The following is a 15,886-nucleotide window of genomic DNA, read 5'->3' on the forward strand; positions in this document are numbered from 1 at the left end:
AGGATGGTTTGGATATTGCAGCTGTTTAGAGAAAACACATGGAGATCCTTGTATGACTAAACACTAAATACTTATTGGTTAAATACACTTAGATAGGAAAGACCTATCTCTAATCTAAAGGACTACATAGTGGATAGGTAAGAGGAGAGAGAGATGTTTCCATCTGCTCTCTAGGAGGAAAGGAAGGATTGTGACTCAGCACAGGAAGTGCTGCAGAGTCAGTTCAGGGGTCATAGAGTAGGGACAGATAGGGAGACCCTGACTCACTGTCTCTACTCCCAATGCCCCTAGTGGTCATTAGGACAGTTGGTGCAAAAGGTCGATGCACTGGAAGTTCATCTCCAACAAGAAAATGGTGGCCGCTGCTAGGCTGGCCAGGGAGAATGCCCAGTGCTGGGCTGGCAGGCAGGGAGGGAAAACGCCCGCCCCTGGATCGACCAGCAGGGAGGGAAAGCGCCTGCCACCAGGCCAGCAGGCAGGGAAGGAGAGCGCCTGCCGCCAGGCTGACCAGCAGGGAGGGAAAGCGCCCACCACTGGGCCATCAGGTGGGGAAGGAGAGCGCCCACCGCTGGGCAGGCCAGCGGGGAAAGAGAGCGCCCGCCACTGGGTTGGCTGGCAGGGAAGGAGAGCACCTGGTGCCGGGCCAGCTGGCCAGCGGGGGGAAATGACAGGATGAACTAGGGGTGCAGATGGTCTGCACCAGGTCAGCTAGTATACATTATAACAATACTTTTAATACTGGTCATTGCATAAGACACCAATTCCTATTATGGTTACTGTTGGGAATTCTCTCTGTTAGGAGAAACCCTTTTTCATTATAGCAGAGTGCACAGAGGCACAACACAGTGGAATTTAGTTTGGCATGTGTGTATGCTGAGAGTAAAGTAACTTGGAGCCAGTTCATAGTTTCAAATCAATATAAATGATATTTATTAGAGAACTCCATTCTAGATAGGAAAGTAAGGAGTTAGGATCTCTAATCTATTTATCTAGCTGGTTGCAGATGGATTCTGCATCTCTGCACACATGGTGCAGGGAAGAGGAGCTTGCATGTAGCAAGGTAGAAGGAACAGGAAGAGGAGAGAGAGAGGAAGGAAGTGGCTGGAAGGAAGGAACTCCCTAAGATTAGCAATCTACATATCCAAAGGGATAGTGTCAGAGCAGTAGAGAAGGAATGACCAATGTCTTGACCCTCTAACCCTCTGACTCACTAGTCTGTCCTCCACTGTCTTTGAGACAAGAGACAGCACAAAGTCCTTCACTTCCAACAGTTACGGCATTCCTAGACACTAGGGAATCCAAAACAAAATGCAGCCATCTTCCTTTAGTCTTCTTTCACTTTGGCTAACTGCCTGGGTATTGGAAAAGCCACTATCTTATCTTCAAGAAAATGGCTGTCCGGTTAACTAGAATCAGTTTCTCACACCCCTCCAAAGGGTTTGATGATGAAGCGGCAGCCATTTTAGCTAAAGTGAGTTTGGCTTCCATGACAAAGCTGAAATTGCCATCTTTTCCATAAGGAAATGATAACAGGACACACTCATTAGCATACCAATGCATTTAAATTTAAATCTGCCCATTGGCTAATTTAAGAGTTGAACATGAATGGATTAACTAAAAGGCCAGAAAAACAACGGATTAACTAAAGAATGGATTAACTAAAAGGTCAGAAAAACAACTCAGCATGAAAAGCTCAGTTGGCAACTTTATGATGAGGACTCACTGATCTGCCACGATCACTGAGAACCACAATTTCTGCTGGGATTACAGTGTCCTCGTTTCCTCTTCAGGCATCCAACTGGATCCAAGCCCAATGAGGTACAGTGGCCACTCTACAATGCCACAGAGCAGCACTTCTTCCGCATCAGCACTGAAGCGCCCCAGGTCATGCAAGTATCACCTGCCCAGCACTGCGGTTTCCTGACAGAGCATTTCTTGAATGCAACATGCAAAAGTGAGTTCAGGAGGCAGGAGTAACTTCCTTCAAAGAAGGCTGCAATATTTAGAAAAAAGATGACCAAGGCATGATTGAGGCTTATACATCTGTGCGGCGCTTTGAGGCCGGCTGTTTCCCCCTCCCTCTTCCTCCTGCCCCGGTCTCTCCTCTCTTCCCTTCCCTCCAGCCAGCGCTCTCCAGCCCTCCTCCCCTCTCGTTCCTCCCCCCACACAGAGCCGCTGCCGCTATTTTTCCTTGCCCCTGTCCGCCTGCCGCCGCCGCCTTTCTCTCCCCCCGCCCGCCACAGCCTTTCTCTCGCTGCCCTCCGCAGCCTTTCTCTCCCCCTTCCTCCACCGGCCGGCCGGCCAGCCAGCCACCGCCGGCACTTTCTTCCCCTCTCTCCCCCTCAGTCCTCACTTCGGAACTCTCTGAGCGTGTCACGAGAGTTCCGCCGCCAAATCCTGGGCACGCATGTCCCAAGAGAATTATTATGCATGATATGGATAGAGAGAGCTTTTGTCTTTGTCTCTCACAGCAGTAGAACCAGGGGGTCATCCAATAAAACTGACTGGCAGGAGACTTAGGACAGACAAAAGGAAATACTTGTTTACACAGCGCACAGTTATTCTATGGAATTTGCTGCCTTCAGATGTGGCCACTACCTTAGAGGCTTTAAAAGGGATTAGAAAAATTCATGGAGGACAAATATATCAATGGCTTCTAGTCTTAGTGACTATATACTGGCCTCTGAATGCCAGTTGTAGGGGAGCAATAGTCAGAGGTGCTCCTAAGTAATTTTGGAACCCGGGCCTAAAGGCCTTTGGAGGCCACCCCTTGTCACTGCCACTGCAAGGTAAGCATCATCTACACACACACACACACACACACACACACACACACACACACACACACACACACACTGTAACCCCCCCCCCCATATTTTTAACACGTGGGTTCTTGAGGGCACAAACAGCAACTGAACTCACAAGAATGTAAAAATATAAAACAGGTGTATTTATGAAAATTTGTATTAGTAGAAACATTTCAACACACAACTTAATATATCCCCATCCCACATATTCCTTTCCCCACTGCCCCCTCTGTCTCTAAAGCAGAGGTCACGCTTTGCCACCTGATGCAGCTCAGACTGGCAGCGTGGTGACCACACCATGCGGGGAAAACGAAAGAGGATTTAGGGGGCTCCCAGGGGCTGTGGAGGCCCTAGACTCTCTACCAAAAGTCCAGGGATATGAGCGCCTTTGGCAACAGCAGGAGAGGGGGCATGTGTTCATCTCCTGATTGTGGGCTTCCCAGAGGCATCTGGTTGGCACTGTGGGAAACAGAACGCTGAACTAGATAGGCCATGGCCTTCTGTTCTTATGCACAACCTGTTAAAATAAGAGCGTGAATATCACATTGGTGTGCACTGGGGCGGGGTGGGGGTGGGGGGCATTTCCTGTCTCTGTTCATTATTTGGTGTGATTATCTCCTGTGGGAAGTTGTGCTTTTGGTGTCATGAGAAGTTCTGTTTTTGTTGCCTGATTGGTCAATTTCCTCATCTGTTGATTTCAGGGAGGGAACCACCTCATTTTACATGCCTCCTGCCCATTCATTCCTTTGTGGTTTCCAGCCAGTCTGCATAATATGGGTCTGCATATGTGCAAGCACATAATATATCCCTAACATTTTTTTTGCAAATCCCTGAAATCTATCCAGTTATCAGTGGTAAAGGCAAAGTTTGGATAAGAGAAAGGGTTTAGCATTCTCTCCCCTGCCACGTCTCTGCTGTAAAACTCTTGCTTTCGAGGACACGGTGCGGGGTGTGAGTGCGAGAGGTACTTTTAAAAAGTGATTTCCGATGGTACCACTGGCACCTGCAAGCCACCACGAGCAGTGGAGCCCTGCCCGGAATCCCACGTGGCAGCTGCATGCGCAGAGGCCAGGTGAGTGCCGGAGCAGTGGCAGCCACTGCGTGGGATGCTGAATGGGGTGCTTTTTAAAGATGCCTCTCATTGCTGCCCCCCGTCCTGCACCACCCTCACTGGCTGCCACTGCGAGGACATTTTGTAAAAAAGAAGGAGCAATTGGATTTATGTTACACACAGTTGTGCTCTTGTGTTTGACAATGCAGACATGTTGCTCAGGTGTTGCTTGTTGAGGGAAACACTCACTAGCAGAGGGAGGTCAGCAGCGGCCCGTGTCTGGCTGCCACAGCAGCCCCCCTTGGCCCCCCCCCACGCCTGGCATCAGACGTGGGTGGTTAGCCATGCTCCCCGCATCTGACATCAGATGCAGGAGCATGGTCTTGTTCCTAAACAGGGCCGCGCGGCCTCATTCGGGAGTTAGATCGAGGTCAGCACTATGTTTGCAGTGTGGCCAGGAGTAGCTCTCCTGAACGGGGACACATGGCCCCATTCTGGAGCTAGATCGGCCCTGTTCAGGAGTTAGATCAGCGGCCAGGAGCAGCTCTCCCTGTCTTTAGAGGAGGGGTCCCCTCCCCTGAGGGGTGGTGGCCTGGGTTCTCTGAAGCCGGTTGCCCAATAGAGGCTATGCCCCTGGAAACACTAATGTACACTGAGGTGGCAGCACTAGTTCTCTGTGGCAAACAGAATGACTGCATAAAGTATGAAGTATTCTTAAGATATTCAACTGGCTCTATCAGCTATTTCCCCCTGCTTTTGCTTTTTCTTTTGCAGGTCTATCCCACAGAGACGATGCTTCACTGTGCCAAGTTAACAGTGGGAAGAATGGGACCAGAACTTAATAGAGGGATTTCTCATGCAGGGTCAGTGGGGTTTGTGGAAGTGGTGGTGGTGGTGGGGCGAATGGGAAGGAGAGAAATTTAGAAAAGGTGAAACTGGGTATGGAGGGGAGGACTCCTCTAAAGAGCTTGAGGGGAACAAACACAGATTATTGTGGTGATAGTGTGGTAATGAGAGGCCATGGCATTAGCAGCAATATCTCCTATTCAACTGATATTTTGAAGGGTTTGGGTGAGGAAAGAGCTTGCAGCAAGAGTACTGATAAGAGATTCACACATTCTCTTTCTATGCTTGAACCTCCCCCTGAAAGATTATGGGCCAGATCTCCCACATGGGGGAGATGTGCAAGTGTTAATTTCATCCTTCCCCAGAAGCATGGGCAGAGGATGCATGAACCATTTGTCACTTCCAAGCAACGCTTGATGTTCCTTTACTGTTGGGCGAAGCAGCCAGGCTTGGCATATGCCAGCCAATAACTCAGCATGGCCCTGCCAAGCCACACACAGTTACCTGTGCTAAGGAGGTAGTCATCCATGTCACCACCCCACAAGCTGCAGGACTCTGAGTGGGTGAGATGGATGGCAACCCAAAAGTGGTCCATTCCCAGGCACCACCCGAGCTGCAAGACCATGGGGGGCTGCTCCATGAGATCACGAAGCACCTTAAAGGTGCCTCTGGCTGAACACCAGTTCAGATCTCAACCTCCAAACTCTCATTCACCTGCCACAAAAGGGGGACAAATCTAAATTTTGCCACCTTTCCCCCACAACCTACCAACCACCTCACGAATGCCCTGTTTCATATCTCATAGAAAGATGTCTTTGCCCTCATCCAAAAGGTTAACACAGTCCTCCCTATATAAGCATGCCTCACTATGTCTAATGTCACCATGAGGGATAACCAATCCACCAAGCACCCTCACCATGCATCCTACTTGCCTGTTGACTCTCCTACGTGCCCTTTCTCTGGCACAAGGGTCACCAGCTCCATGGCAGCACGAGGGGTGTGCACAAAACTGGTTTGCCTGGTTCAGTTTGAATTCAAACTGGTTTCGAACTGGGGTGGGGTGGTTCGGTTTTGGTTTTGCTTGAACCCCCATGATTTGGTTTGAATTTGGTCTGAGCCTCCAAAACTGGTTTGGGTGGTAGGCACCCATGGGTGCCAACTACCACCCAAACCCCAAAGCAATTGGACACTCCGACGATATTTTATAATTTTTTGAAATTCTTTATAATTTCCCATTATTCCCTATGTGGAGTACCCAGGGGTGCAAAGGGTGGGTGAGTGGTAGGCACCAAGGGGTGCCTACCACCCACCAAACTCCAAGGCAATTGGGTGCCCCTACTATTAATGGTGAATTTCTAAAAAAAATATTTCTCCTTAGGAATAATGGGTTTTGTGGGCTGCCCTGAATTCCCCCTTTGGGTGGCAGGGCACCCCTAAGTGGGTCTGGGGCACGGCAGGGATGGCCTCAAGCCATCCCAGGCACCCCCAAGTCCCTTGGATTTTTAGTTCTTAAGATACGGATTTTTAAAGGTATTTATATTTATATTTTCCTTCCATTTTGCATGTTACTGCTGCAGCCTGCAGATTTTGCAAAACCACTTTCACTGATCTAATTGCTGACCTCAGGTCAGTCATTAAACAATTAAGGTTATCAGTGCACAGTGTGCTCCCTGCAAAGGAACACACTGTGCACCTTTGATAGTAGAGGCACTCAATTGCCTTGGGGTTTGGTAGGTGGTAGGTACCCCTGGGTACCTCCCACCCATCCCCTTTGTGCCCCTGGGTACTTCACATAGGGAATAATGGGTAATAATTAAAAAACCCAGTTCAAATTGGTTTGAATCGAACCAGGCTCAGTTGGGTTCAAATTCGAACCAATAGGTCAAGCCTAATGCCTGGTTTGGTTTGAATTCGAACCGTTGAACTGAACTGGTTCGAATCTGAACTGGTTCAAATCTGAACCAGTTTGCACATCCCTAGCCAGCACCACCTAGGAATATCGCAGGACCATGTGATGATTAACAAGGGCCAATGGGCCAATAAGAGTCTAAAGTCAGCAGCTGCATGCAAAATAAGGGCCTTGCCTTTCAGAAATTCCAGGTCATTACTGTCCAGGTGAATGACCAACACTTGTGTGCACGGGTGAGATCTGAAGTGCTGGAAAAGCAAAAGGAACAACCGGCACCACACCATGCCACGACGTCCAAGCCATTCAACCTGAGCAGAGGCATTGCAATCCAGCTGGGTCCCCCAATCGCTGGAGCACACACGGCGGCTTGCCCAAAATACAAAACTGTGCCTGCAGATCAAAACATGGACCAACCCAGGCAGCCAGCCACATCTGAAAAAGAAACAAGAGTTAAATGGACAAACTATCTCTTAGACCCTTTGAAGGGCCATACATAGCTTCAGTAAGCCAAAGAGTGCCAATGACCAATGCTCTGAATGGAAGCTGGGGGCAAGCCTGCCACTGCTGCCATGGAAGCAGCCCCAATCCTGAAAGAATGGGTCCAGAATGAGCCCACAGGAATGCCAGCCATGTGCAATGCTGACTTCGTGATCATCCAAAATTGATATCGAGTCAGTGGGCCACCATGCTCGTGAATGAAAAGAGGGCCCAGGGAATCCCTGCAAATAGAAAGATATGCTGTGATGGCTGAAACGGGGCAGAGCAAGGGATCCGAACAGCACCCAAACTGAAAAGCAATAACCCTGCGCCTCTGATCTGTCTTGGAGAAGGCGGATCCGGAACACTAACCGAGAAACCTGAACATCAGCCCTATCTAATGTCCACTCCCTGCCTGAATCATCTTGTGAGGAGGAAATCACAAGCTTGCTGATCCTCAGCCCCCCCCCCCCCAGCTACCAACGCTACTGCTAGAAAAAGCAGGGTTTCATAACTGGAAGAACAGAGCGTCCGAAAGGCTGGCTTCCAACCTGAACCGACAAAACTCACTGTTGGCCATCTCATACCGAACTCTGGTGCTGGCTGAGGGTGACTGCTCTATGGCCCGGTCGGCCTCAGACCTCCACAGGTCTGAAGGTAGTGCCATAGGCACCGGACTGGATTCTGGGGCAAGCTGGTGAAATTGCTCAACCTGCATCTGAGACAGAGCATCAGCTTTGCTGTTATCCAGTCCTAGTACATGATGAGCAAGAAACATGATGTTAAAACACAAACACCGTAGTGTAAATATGTGCACAAGCTGCATGACCCTCCTGTTGCGGGAAGAAAGGGTGTTGATCACGTGAACAGCGGCCTGATTATCACACCAGAAATGAAATGTGTGATTTTCCAAATCGGTGGCCCAAAGGAACACCGCCACAACAATTGGAAAAAATTCCAAGAGTGTCAAGTCACATGTCAACCCTGCCTCAACCCATTCTGGTGGCCATACAGCCTCACACCAAAATATACAAACTAAACCTGTGGGCCGCTGATGCCTAAAAAATGCTGCAGGTGGAGCACCAAGGCAGAGACCTTCCCACCAGGCATCCAACAACAGCCTTGAATTGAATCAAGCTCTATGCTGAGGAAGGAAAGCACCAGGGAGGGCCCCTCCATCTTCTCCAACGTGAGAGGGTCACCCAGCTCATCTGCCAACCATTGGAAAGTGTGCATAAGGCGCTGACAAACTGGGGAACCAGTAGGCCCAATGAACAAAAAATCATCTAGAAAATGCACAATAGCCTCATGCCTAGTCCGTTGATGTACACACCACTCCAAAAAGGTGCTAAAACATTCAAATGCAGAGCAGGAGATGGAACACCCCATGGTCAAAGTCCAATCCACATAGATCTTGCCCTCAAAGGTGAATCCCAAGAGTTCAAAATCAGCAGGGTGGACAGGCAACAAACAAAACACGGATTTTATGTCACATTTGCCCATGATAGCACACCCTGCAAATGGCAGTGTCAAAGGAAGTATCTTTAACCAAACAGAGATGGTGAGGAATGGCATCGTTAACAGACTCCCCCCACGGATAAGAAAGGTGATGAATGAGGAACTCACCTGCTGCCTTCTTGGGCACTACACCCAAAGTGAAATCCTTAGAGACGGCACCAGGGGTGGGGTAGTGATTGGACTCAGGTCCCTTCTCTCAACCACTTCCCTCAGAATCTTAGCGCACACTACATGCTCCAGCCCCACAACCGACTGGAGGTTGCCCGAATGATAAGGCATATGAGGACCACGAAACGGAATGTGAAAACCCAACTGAAACCCATTTGCATCTTTCCCATACTTCTTACCCCGCTTTGTCCTAAAATGCTCTCCCCCATTCGACCCCAGCATCTTCTGTTTTTCCAGTGCTTGGATCCTAGACAGCATGGCAGCCAATGCCAACTGCCCCTCGGAAAATGAAGACAAAGACTGCTTGGGGGCCTTAGGCCACTGCCTCTTTGGTGCAGGAGCTTTCCCTTTCCCCTTTCCTCTTCTTATTTGGACTCTTCTTAGGAGATCCATAGCCCACTGCCAAGCCCACTGCCAGGCCAATCAATAATCTGCCCAGAGACAATGCCCAGCAAAACCCAACAGGAGGCAGACAGGGCTCCCTACAATCAGCCCAGAGACAAGAACACAAGGCCTCCCCTCCTGCCTAATGCAGTAACCCTAAGGAAACCGCAGGTGGCAGGCAGGGCCCCTAACAACCCAGAACATAGAAAAAATATGGGGGAGGGGGGTATCTCACTCACAACTGCTCTAATACACCCCAGCCTTTGAGCTAGCACAAACCACCAATAAATCTTCTCCCTATGAATGAACTAGGGCACCTTAATAAAAAGGGAAGATAAAATCAACGGTGGGGGTGGGTGCTGAAAAACAGGCACTTTACGGGCCTAAGGGCCCAGGAATCTAGCGAATCCACTCGCTGATATCCCCCCCTCTGCAAACGACACCTCCGCACCTGGCCCAACAGCCACCAAATCAAAGCCCTGCAGGACAAAAGCTCCCAGCCGTTCTGTTGACTCCATATATGGTTCTCTCGCCATCCCAGGTCAAGCAGAGCAGCTCTCCCAGTGACCAGCTCAGCCGCTACTCAGAGCGAGACTGAGCTGGTAGTCAGCGTGCTAGGGATGTGCAAACAGGTTCAACGTCAAATGTGTTTCGGGGTCGAACCGAACCACCCCTGTTCAGTCTGACCCTGGACCGAACCGCACTGGGGGCTCGCAATTTTTAAAAATTTAATTTTTCTTTTTTTATAATTATCCTTTCTGGGGGAGTTGTCTGAGGTGGCAGCGGTGTGTGTGTGTGTGTGTGTCCCCGCAGAGGTTCTCCCTCCCCCCGCCAGCCTCCCTTACTCCAGAAATTGGCCGTTTAGCTGCTCTTCAGCTGTTTTTTGGTCTTCCCTTCTCTGGAATAAGGGAGGCCGGCATGGGGAGGGGGAACCTCCACAGACCCGCCTGCCACCTCGGACTTAACCCGGAGGGGGTAAGTGTAAAAAAAAATTATATTTAAAAATTGCAAACCGCACCCACAGACTGGACCGAACCCAAGAGTGGGGGTTTTGAGGGGGTGCCAGACCGAACTGGCCCATTCCAGTTTGGAATTGAACTGAACCAGACCAATAGGTTCCATTCACACCCCTATGGCACGCTGCCCACTCAAAACAGCGCACCGGCTGATTGACAGGAAGCACCACATACCCCAGGGAGGCAAGCTACATGCAAGCCCTGTCTCCTGATGGGCCGGGTGCAAAGTCCGCCCCCTCCCCCAGCCCAATGGGCATTGGGATTGAACGGGGCTTTATTCCATTTCTACATACTTAGGCTGATTTATAGTTAGCAGCTTGCACACGATGTCCTGAATACCTGGTGTTCCTGGGTCCTGTAATGGTTCATGTTAAACTTCTGTGCTTTCTTACAGGACAATGGTTTGAAGTCACCTGATGCAGTTCTGTCTTGGAAGCTAAGATCATCTATGCCCTGATCATTGAAGCTCATTAGACAAAAGGTGGAATGAGCTTTTAAAAATATGCTTCTGGGTTTTATGAGAGGAAAAACTGACAAGATGAGTTTAGGTTACAACCATGCCAGTGTGTTGCTCAGGCGGCAACCACACTAACCCTTTTTTTCATAGAATGTCATACTACTTTGAATGCAAATATTACCTAATGTTGTTAGCCCTGCATCACTTGTCCTATCTTAGCTGCCCTCACAGGAAAAAAAGGATGACAGGAAACTCCCCCCCCCCACCGCCGCCCAGTGCACACCCCTACTATGGAGTGTTCCTGGGTTGCTCTCCTGAAGTTTTCTTCCCCCCAAAGATCCAGCCTCTGTGAGTCCCTGTGGGCTAAAACAAATGCAACACATTTTTCTTTCTTTCTCTTTCCTTTACACCTTATAGGACTGTCAGTCAGTCAGTCAAGTTTATTTACGGTCAAAGACCAGAAATCAAAACATATATAAAAATAAGAATCAATAGTGCTTACAGTAGCTTGGTATAATGTCTCAGTGTAACGAATAGTACTGTAATACTTATAGCAACCTTATAGCTAAACAGGTGTTCTGCGGACAGCAGAAACCAGAAACAAAGCCACACAGGATGCATTTTCTTCTGAAAAAATTTAATGGAGTATGCTCACTTCAAAATAAAAGGATAATTAAGTAAAATATGTCACAGACTTTGAGCAAAGATTGAAATAAGAGGTGAATTTCCCCTCCTCTCTCCATATACTTTTAATACTTCATGGACTTTACAAAGAGTAGGTTTCTTTACCTTGCAGAAAATTCTCTCTCTCTCTCTTTTTATGTCAAGTATTAAGAAGTTAGGAATGCCTGGTAAGCAGCCAGCATCCCTCTGTCCTTCTCCTGTGCGTCTGTGACGGCTCTGAAATTCCCAGGATCCCCCTTTCTCTTCCTGTTTGACTCCAACTATTTCCCTCTGGAAGATTCTAGCAGGTTCTTTGCTTTTTGAAAAATATCTAACAGTCCCAGGCTCAATCTCTGGCATCTTCAGGTAGGGCTGGAACCCAAGTTCTGTCTGAAACTTTGGAGAGCAACTGCCAGTCACTGTAGAGAACCCTGAGCTAAATGGACCAACAGTCTGACTCAGTATGAGGCAGCTTCCTATGTTTCTGTGTAACATGTCTCCAATCAGGTCCCACCTGGGAATGAAAATGGCCAAGATATTTACATAGGAAGAGTTTTTCTGTCTCTGTGCTCCTGCTGATATTGTGTCACCTAAATCTAAATCTGTATAATCTTGTTGTATAAACTAGCTAGAACCCAAGAACCTCAAGGTAAAAATCTTTTGTTTAATTAGAAATGTCACTTGAATCTAGGAGCTGAATTTTCATTTCACAGTGAAAGCCAAGAGACACATGGTTTTCAACCAAGAGACATAATGTATCAATATATTAAATATTGTGAATAGCTTGGTTTTTAGCAGTGATTTGCATTCACCTGGAACAGTGATTTCCATTCACCTGGTCCCTTGATAGGTAATCCTTGATGCAAAAAAATACCCTGCTTTGTCGAATGAATTTGTAGTGAACATTCAGAAGTTCACTACATTACATAAGAACATAAGAAGAGCCCTGCCTGATCAGGTCCAAGACCCATCTAGTCCAGCACCCACCAGCTTAGTAGCCATTGATAGATGCCACAGCCACCAGCTTAGCAGCCATTGATAGACCTGTCCTCCATGAATTTGTCTAAGCCCCTTTTAAAGCCATCCATTGGCTTTATGAAGATTCAGAAGTTCAGTGCAGGGCTGGACTAGAAGACCTCCAAGGTACCTTCCAATTCTGAAATGCAATGAATGTGAATTGGATAATGCTCTTGAATCTTCCTTTCTGCTCAGAATGCAGAATAGAATCTGAACTGCTGGACCTTTTAAAAATCATTGAGCAAATCAAAGAGCAAATCAAATTCAAGAAACATATCAGTTGAGTGACAATTATCAGTCAAATACCTGACATTTGATGGCAGTCACAGAAAGGCTATGGTTTGATTACAGGCAGAGCTATGTATACGATGAGCCAAGAGGTTTAAATTCTACACGAAGATAACGCAAATGCTGCACAATTTGCATCCAACACCAATTGAATACTTTTGTATAATAACTATTATTTGCATATTCATACTGTTTGCATAACATCGTATTTCCCATATTGGGGATGGGTCATTCATGAGTGGTGGAGCATCTGCTTTGTATGCTGAAGGTCCCACATTCAATCCCTGGCATTTTCAGGCAGGGCTTGGAAGAGAACCCTGGGGAGGAGCTGCCAGTCAGTGTATACCAGGGTTGCACAACTTTGGCTCGCCAACTATTGTTGGACTACAACTTCCTACATCCCTTAATATTGGCCACTATGGCTGTGAATGATGGGAGTTGTAGTTCAACAATAGATGGCAGTTGTGCAGGCCTGGTTTGACTCAATAGAGGGCAGCTTCATATCTTTATAATATATTCTGAATTTTTTGTTAGCATTTTCCACAATTCTGGTTTTTCTAGTCATGGGGAGAGTCAAAGAGGTATGCTACAGCCTTGATCTCTGGACATTATTTTCAGCAACCTTGCTGGTTTCTGAGATTTCTCCACAATCCTTGTCCACACACATCCAAGTGCAACACCTGTGCCCAATACCATATTCTGTGAATATCCGTGTTCTCATCAAAGCATCCCATCCATCCACAGAGCCCTGGCTACAGGGGTGTTGTATTCTATCCAGCATCTTTCATGTTTTGTTATTTAGAAGTTTGTCCCAGTGGGGGTCCTGTGGAGAGTGTGCAGGGTGGACTCAGAAAGGGAAAAGGAAGGAAAGAAGGAGAAAAAACGAGGAGTTTTTGAATAAACTCTTCGTTAAATCTTTATAAGATGACTTTGTACTTGTGAAGGAAGCAGCTATAAAACAAGTGGGCGGCTTGATGAATGGAAAGAAACAGTAAGGCAGTTCACATGATTGCTAAGGGAGCTGTGGCTCATGGCAGGGGAAGCTTCAGTTCACCTTTCCACTGCCTCCCCAGCATGCCATCGGTGCAGCACACGAGGAAAATAAAGGGAGGCAAAAGAGCAGAGCCATGCACCATAGCAGGGGAGGGGGGAGGAAGGAGTGGCTAACCGTGTTGAGGGCTGGAGGAAGGTGCTCCAAGGGCTGGATTTGACCCATGGGTTGGAGGTTTGACACACCCGCTCTAAGTGATTGTGTGAACTGCCTTGGTGTGTGTATTGTGGGGCATTTAAGAAATGCAAAAGGCCGAAGTAATGAAATTCTGTCTGACAAGTGAGTAGCAGAGCTGCCGTTTCTAATTATTGCAAAAATGGCTGTTATCACAACAGGAGATGGTGATAGTTTGATCTGATGCCTTGATCCTTTTCGTTGTGCCACAGGACTCCAGACCCTTGACGGTACAACCTTGTACCCTGTATATCAGTTTGTTTTCTGCAGGTGGAGAGGAAAAACAAATGAGAGTGAAGTCAGAAGGTCAATAATCATAATTCGCCACATCCAATGTATACCTACACTAGGCATGTGCATGAATTTTGGTTTATACCCCAGTTAGAATATGAACCAGTTTGTATTGGTGCCGAACTGGTTCGGTGGTACAGGTGCAGGCTGAGGGGAAGGCGGTGAGTGCCCTAACAGCCCACCCATCCCTAACGCTAACTGCCCGCTCAGTCCACACTCAAACCGCGTTGGTTTGAACCGTATTCGGATCAGGGCATGAACCAAGGTTCGTGCACATGTCTAACTCACACTCCATCACCTTGACCTAGTGATGGTGATCCAGATTCCAGTATGAAAAAACCTAAGTGTGACCTGGTAGCAGCTGAATAACAGAGCGAGAGAGGATGGGGCAAGCTGATAGCAGCTTTTTCCTGCGAAAATTGCCCTCCTACCAAAATCCAGTCCAAATGACAGAAACCTTAGGAGTTTACTCATGTGAAGGCCAGAACCACTGAGCAACTCAGAGGTGGCATTTATGGCAGGCAAGAGGATGGTAGCCATCCCCCGTTGACTTCAGATCATGTGGGATTATACCTCCAGAGCACTCTGGCCAACTCAGTATTTCTGTAAATTGTGTGACTGTGGCCTATGTATTGGGAACAAATCCCTTTACTTAAAATTTTACTGATGTGTGTTGAATGCTACTTGTTATTACTGTTATTACAAAAGAGAAAATAACTATATGAAATGCCTTTTTAAAGCAATACATTTTTGTAAATTAATCTTGAATTAAGCAAGCCTTTCACCTTGCTATGAATGTCCTTTCCCAAATATATTTGTTTCCCTACTCAAGTGAATAGGGTTGCCCAGGCGCAGAGCCAGCCAAGCGGTGGCCTGCGTCCATCCCCGCTCGGTGGCCCCCTCGCCATGCGTGTTACGTCACGCGCTTGGGGCGTGTCTCAGGCTCCGTAGGAGCCCAGAGCCAACTCCCCTCTCCCATGCTGCCCGGGCATACTCTTTGCCAGATATTTCAGGCAGCTCCGACTGCCCAATAAAACGTATTTCCCTTCCTCTCCCTCTCTGGAGGGAGAGAAAAGGGAAGACGTTCTGTTAGGCAGCTGGCCCTGCCTGAAATGAAGAGCTGAGAGCTCGTTCCAGCTCTCTGCAGCCCAGGCCACGCCCCCTCACACATGACAAGGCACATGACAAGGGGGCGTGGCCTGGGCTGCTGAGAGCCAGAACCAGCTCTCAGCTCTTCATTTCAGGCAGGGTCGGCTGCCTAATAGGACGTCTTCCCTTTTCTCTCCCTCCAGAGAAGGAGAGGAAGGGAAATACGTTCTATTGGGCAGTCGGAGCTGCCTGAAATAACCAGTAAAGAGTTCCCCCGGGCTCTTGGCGGCCCGGGCATGGGAGGGGGGAGTTCGCTCTGGGCTCCTATGGAGCCCGAGCCACGGCCTTTCCCCATTGGCGGCCTGGGTTCTTTGAACCCTTTTGCCCAATGGTGGCTCCGCCCCTGGGGTTGCCACCACTCCCGGATATGTCTGGTGTCTCCAGGAATCTCCAGGTGGTTACTGAAAGCAATCCTGGATATTTTAATAACTTGATAATCAGGAAGCCATAGAAGGGAAGAAGACTTGCTTCCAAAACTGGAAGGCCTGTCCAAATGAAGAGAACAGAAAATAACACATACTCTGACAAAAGAAATGCAAGGTGACAATAAGGGAAATGAAAAGAGAGTTTGAGGAACATTTTGCTAAAAACATCTAGGGGAATAACAAACACATCTTTAA

The 15,886-nt window shown here is 48.1% G+C and overlaps 1 protein-coding gene across 4 annotated transcripts in view; it reads left to right on the forward strand.

Moving 5' to 3' along the window:
- LOC128343530 (cholinesterase-like) overlaps positions 1-12,083 on the forward strand; it is a 42,671-nt gene extending 30,588 nt beyond the window's left edge. For 3 of the 4 annotated variants that reach the window (XM_053292741.1, XM_053292739.1, XM_053292740.1), the window contains 3 exons: positions 1,791-1,954; positions 4,633-4,721; positions 10,571-12,083. In XM_053292741.1, the coding sequence (XP_053148716.1) occupies positions 1,791-1,954; positions 4,633-4,700 (232 nt within the window). In that variant the 3' untranslated portion in view covers positions 4,701-4,721; positions 10,571-12,083. The remainder of the gene's footprint in view (positions 1-1,790; positions 1,955-4,632; positions 4,722-10,570) is intronic. The other variant, XM_053292742.1, reaches the window with a different exon arrangement.
- The last annotated feature ends 3,803 nt before the right edge of the window (positions 12,084-15,886 follow it).

This window comes from Hemicordylus capensis, chromosome 2, assembly GCF_027244095.1.
Source record: "Hemicordylus capensis ecotype Gifberg chromosome 2, rHemCap1.1.pri, whole genome shotgun sequence".
NCBI classification, from domain to species: domain Eukaryota; kingdom Metazoa; phylum Chordata; class Lepidosauria; order Squamata; family Cordylidae; genus Hemicordylus; species Hemicordylus capensis.